The following is a 5,000-nucleotide window of genomic DNA, read 5'->3' as shown; positions in this document are numbered from 1 at the left end:
ATAATGAGGTCCTAATTAATCTTCAGATGGTGTCGGACCCTGACGGTGCCATAGGCACACGTTGTATGTCTCCCTGAAATCGTAGGTTTTTGACGGACCTCGACAAGTTCTACACTCCTTAGTTACCGTTGCTGAGCTCGGATTGGGGCTCGGATTGGCGGCCGTTTGTGGGAGGGGTTTTGCGAAAGGCTAATTGTGACAAGATGCAATATGGAAAAAGTCATCTGTCATGTTGGGTACAATTGGTAGGCATCTTATCCTTAATTCCTAGTTCGTAATTGTGACACTATATCTTTTTCAATTTGTGGCGAAATTTGCCCTCCCGAGAGGGCCCACATCAACCTTTAGCTTGGAGGCCCAGGCCATCTTAATCCAGCCTTGAGAGAGAGAGAGAGAGAGAGAGAGAGAAAGACAGAGAAAGACAGAGAAAGACAGAGAGAGAGAGGGGGAGGGGGAGTAGATTGGAGGTGGAGGGGAATGGAGGGAGGGAGGCAGAGAGGGAGGGAAGGAGAGAATGTGGAGGAAGAGGCCCATTATTCTGTCTGGGGTCCTCTTCTAGTGGGGCTTTTGGTGACTCCACTCCCCTTCAGTAAGAAGAAGAAGAAGAAGATGATGATGATGATGATAATGAAGGCTGAGTGATTGGCTTAATCAGTCTCGTCACTGCTCTGAGAGTGGCTTGTGGCTTCTGGAGTTGAAGGATTGGTGGGTTGGGCGTGTGTGTGCGTGTACTATGTGTCACGGAGGGGAGCAAGGATGGGGTTGAAGGAGTTGTGTAGCATTGGTATGTTTGTGAGCGTGTGTGTGCATGTGTGTTCGTACAAGCGTGTGAGCGTGTGTGTGTGCGTTTGCTCCCTCGTGTGTGTGTGTGCGTATATTTGTGTGTATATGTGTCACTGACTTGGACAAGGATGGCCTTTACTGCCCTCAGTATGTCAGCTGTTTGACAGAAGAAATAAATTGTTGACCCCTGCAACATCTCCCCTGTCTCATCTCCTCTGTCTCATCTCCCTCTCGCCTCTCACTCATCCCCCTTCTCCTTCTTCCTCCTCTGTGTCATCCTTTTTTTTTCTCTTCTTTCCTCCCATTTCTCTTTTTTCTTCTCCCTTTGTGTTTTTCTTTCTGCAGGGATCACGTTTTCGCTGTCAACCTCACATCCTCCTCAGAGCAGATTGTCACCCAGCAGGTAAGAGCTTTACTGCGTCACTCACTCACTCACTCACTCACTCACTCACTCACTCACTCACTCACTCACTCACTCACTCACTCACTCACTCACTCACTCACTCACTCACTCACTCACTCACTCACTCACTCACTCACTCACTCACTCACTCACTCCTAAACTTGACCTCACAACATCAAAGGGAATGCATGGAACCTGCGGAGTTACACATAAAATAACAGTCAGCTCTATCTCTACCTCTTTTTTCAGTTTTTTTAGGCTGATATTTATCTATTTTTGCTACTACATTTTTTACTTTACCCTAACCTTAAAACTATGGTGCAGTGTAAGCACATACTGTAATGTTATGCATTGTAAAGCACAATCTTAAAGTTTACTGAATTGATATTACAGGAATAGCAGAATTAAATGTAAACGACAGATTAGCCACTTGCTATGTAAAAGGATAGAGCACCTAAAGGCATTAATTGGACACATGATTGTTAATCGTCTTAAATGGATGAATGTAAACCCTGAAAACCACAATCTTATCTCAACCAGACATTCAAATCGGTTTGCACTTGTTTTACTAACTTGTAACCTTGTTTTGTGAATTTACTTTTTTCATTTTTGTACTTTTTTTATTTCTACACTTTCGTTTGTATTTCAATCCTTTCTGTTTGGGGCTCACTTTTAAAAGAGATATATGCGTGTATCTCAATGATTCTGTTTTCCTGAACAAAGGGAATTTGAAAAAAAAAATCGAAGCATGATCTGTCTTTTGAGAAAGAAAAAGGTATAGGGCATCAGAAGCCCTAAAAGCTTTTGAAGAGCACCTAGCCATTATGAGAGCATGTCTCAGGAGTGGATCCTATGGACTGAAAAAAAAGAACTCCTTGAACATTTCACTGGCACCTGCAAAGGTCACTGCATGGGTCCTTAGAGACTCTTCCCCCAGCTGAAGACACGCAACCTCATATGCACCCCCAGGCTTGTTTGGGTGGATCCAGCACTCTCTGTCTCTGTCTCTGTCTCTATCTCTGTCTCTCTCTGTCTCTCTGTCTCGCTCCCTCTGTCTCTCTGTCTCTCTGTCGCTCTCTCTGTGTCTGTCTGTCTCTCTCTCTCTCCCTTGCTCTTTCTCTTCTCTCTCTCTGTCTCTATCTCTGTCTCTCTCTGTCTCTCTGTCTCGCTCCCTCTGTCTCTCTGTCTCTCTGTCGCTCTCTCTGTGTCTGTCTGTCTCTCTCTCTCTCCCTTGCTCTTTCTCTCTCTCTCTCTCTCTCTCTCTCTCTCTCTCTCTCTCTCTCTCTCTCTCTCTCTCTCTCTCTCCCTCAAACACACACACACACACACACACACACACACACACACACACACACACACACACACACACACACACACACACACACACACACACACACACACACACACACACATAATGCCCCCTCGTCCCAGCAACCCCACCCACCCCCCGGATTGTCTGGGGGTAAACCTGAGACACGCTAGGGTCTGCCTCAATTATCTGTCTGTCGGTTAGCGGGTCAGTTCTCCATTAAGGTGGAGTCATCCAATCAGGGCTCCGACCACTACACACTAATGGCCAGCAGGCATAGTGCACTTCAGCTAAAAGAATCACATTTGTCAAACGTAAATTGGCACAGTCACTTGCACAAACACTTAGAGTTGTGTGTGTGTGTGTGTGTGTGTGCGTGCGTGCGCGTGTGCGTGCCTGAGTGTGTGCGTGCATGCGTGCGTGCATGCGTGTGTGTGTGTGTTTGCATTTGCAGATGTGTGTGTCTGTGTGGGAGGGTGCTATTTCAATGAGCTAGTAACGTTGGGCTTCTCCTAAGGTCCTAAGGTACAGATTGCCTCATTGTTGTGTTACATAAGCACTATCCCTTTAATGAAGAGTCTCATCATGACAGACTGATGTATTGCGTGTGCATTAAAGAGACATGGGGAGCAGCAGTGGCGAACTGCTAGACTCACCCACTGGGCTGCTGGTAATGCATCAAAGGCTGGCTGAGGAGGCCTGAAGCAGGGCCCCATACTGTGTGAGTGTATGTGTGTGTGTGTGTGTGTGTGTGTGTGTGTGTGTGTGTGTGTGCGTGCGTGCGTGCGTGCGTGCGTGCGTGCAGGCGGGCGGGGGGGGGGGGGGGGGGGGGATTTGTGGTCTTGCTCACTAGCATGCCATTGTTTTTGTGTGTGTGTGTTTGTGTGTGTGTGTGTGTGTGTGTGTGTGTGTGTGTGTGTGTGTGTGTGTGTGTGTGTGTGTGTGTGTGTGTGTGTGTGTGTGTGTGTGTGTGCGTGCGCGTGTGTGCGCGTGCTTAGCTGGGCTGTAAGAGTCTTGCCTCCTCTTTCATCCTGCCACGTACAGCACAACAATGTGTCAGTGGCATCTAGACAGCCTTGGCACAGACAGCCAGCGATAATTTGGCACAGCACAGTGACCAGGCTTGGCTGGCTACTTTTTCAAATTGTTCCTTTTTCCTGTTTCGCTGCTCCTCTGATCCGCTGTGCGCTCGCTCTCTCTCTCTCGCTCTCTCTCTCTCTCTCTCTCTTTCTCTCTCTCTCTCTCTCTCTTTCTCTCTCTCTCTCTCTCTCTCTCTCTCTCTCTCTCTCTCTCTCTCTCTCTCTCTCTTCCCCTCTTTTCTCTCACTCCTGCCATCATACATACAGGCACATGTGCCTGGAATACAAAACATTCACACCCATGCATCAAACACATGAATGTATGATTATTTTCCTTCACTTACAAATTCTGAGAAAAAACAGACATGTGCCACCGCCTGATGAGGCTATCGCTGTCCCCTCCTCTTCAAGCTGTGCATGGGGAGGATCAGAGAAGCAGGGCAAGGGATGGATAGATGGATAGACAGGCATTGACAGGAGTCTTTTACACTGTGTGTGTGTGTGTGCGTGGGTGCGTGTGTGTGTGTGTGTACGTGCGTGCGTGCGATTTTTTTGCGTCCTCCCGTTGTGTGTGCCTGTGTTGATGGTGGGGGTTCGGTGATGGACATTGACAGCAGTGGGCATCTGGATTGACTGTATTTTCACTCCCAAACCACTCGCCATCGCCAACCATCCCTCTAACGTCTGCTGTCACCCCACGCCCCTCTACACTCCACCCCAACCCACTGTCTTGCTTACCTCTTAGTTACTGAACAGGTCTTTGCCCTGTATTGCTGTTGGATTTCATCTTGCACCACTGTTGTCACGCTGTCAGGCTGTGAATGCTCTCAACCAAATGCATACTAGTAGAAAGTCACACAACCGCACGCACGCACGCAGGCAGGCACACACGCACGCACGCGTGCCACGCACGCACGCGCGTGCACACACATGCACACACATACACGCACACATACGCGCACACACACACTTACTGATGCTTGATGCAGATGTAGTCCCACCAAGCACTGAGCCACAGAGAGAAGAGTCTGCATATGTGTTCCAATGTTTGTTTGTTTGTTTTGTTGGTTGAAAGTTCTTTTTATTTCAATATTGGGAGGGAAGTGGGCGGGGGCGGGGGTGGCATCATGGGAGAGGATGAGTGATAAATTCGTTTTTCCATTATACTACATGGCGTGTGTGTGCGTGTGTGCCTGTGTGTGTGCGCGTGCGTGCGTCCGTGTGTGCGTGCGTGCAAGTTTTCTCATTATGCTACATGCAGGGGTCTCATTGCGCTAGATAAAAAAAGATTAAAAGAAAAAAAGAAAAAAAACACTAACAAATGACAGAAGCGACGCAAAACACCCACCCCCAACACACAAACAAAAATAAAGAAATGATACAAAATGCAAAAGAAAACACAAACAAAACAAAACTGCAAAAACAA

The 5,000-nt window shown here is 47.7% G+C and overlaps 1 protein-coding gene across 3 annotated transcripts in view; it reads left to right on the top strand.

Annotated features, from left to right (window-relative positions):
* sema6e (sema domain, transmembrane domain (TM), and cytoplasmic domain, (semaphorin) 6E) overlaps positions 1–5,000 on the top strand; it is a 185,146-nt gene that overhangs the window by 129,422 nt on the left and 50,724 nt on the right. For all 3 annotated transcript variants that reach the window (XM_063199712.1, XM_063199711.1, XM_063199713.1), the window contains one exon: positions 1,129–1,186. In XM_063199712.1, coding sequence (XP_063055782.1) covers positions 1,129–1,186 — 58 coding nt within the window. The remainder of the gene's footprint in view (positions 1–1,128; positions 1,187–5,000) is intronic.

This window comes from Engraulis encrasicolus, chromosome 5 (genome assembly GCF_034702125.1).
Source record: "Engraulis encrasicolus isolate BLACKSEA-1 chromosome 5, IST_EnEncr_1.0, whole genome shotgun sequence".
NCBI classification, from domain to species: domain Eukaryota; kingdom Metazoa; phylum Chordata; class Actinopteri; order Clupeiformes; family Engraulidae; genus Engraulis; species Engraulis encrasicolus.
This window is presented reverse-complemented; position numbering and strand designations above follow the sequence as displayed.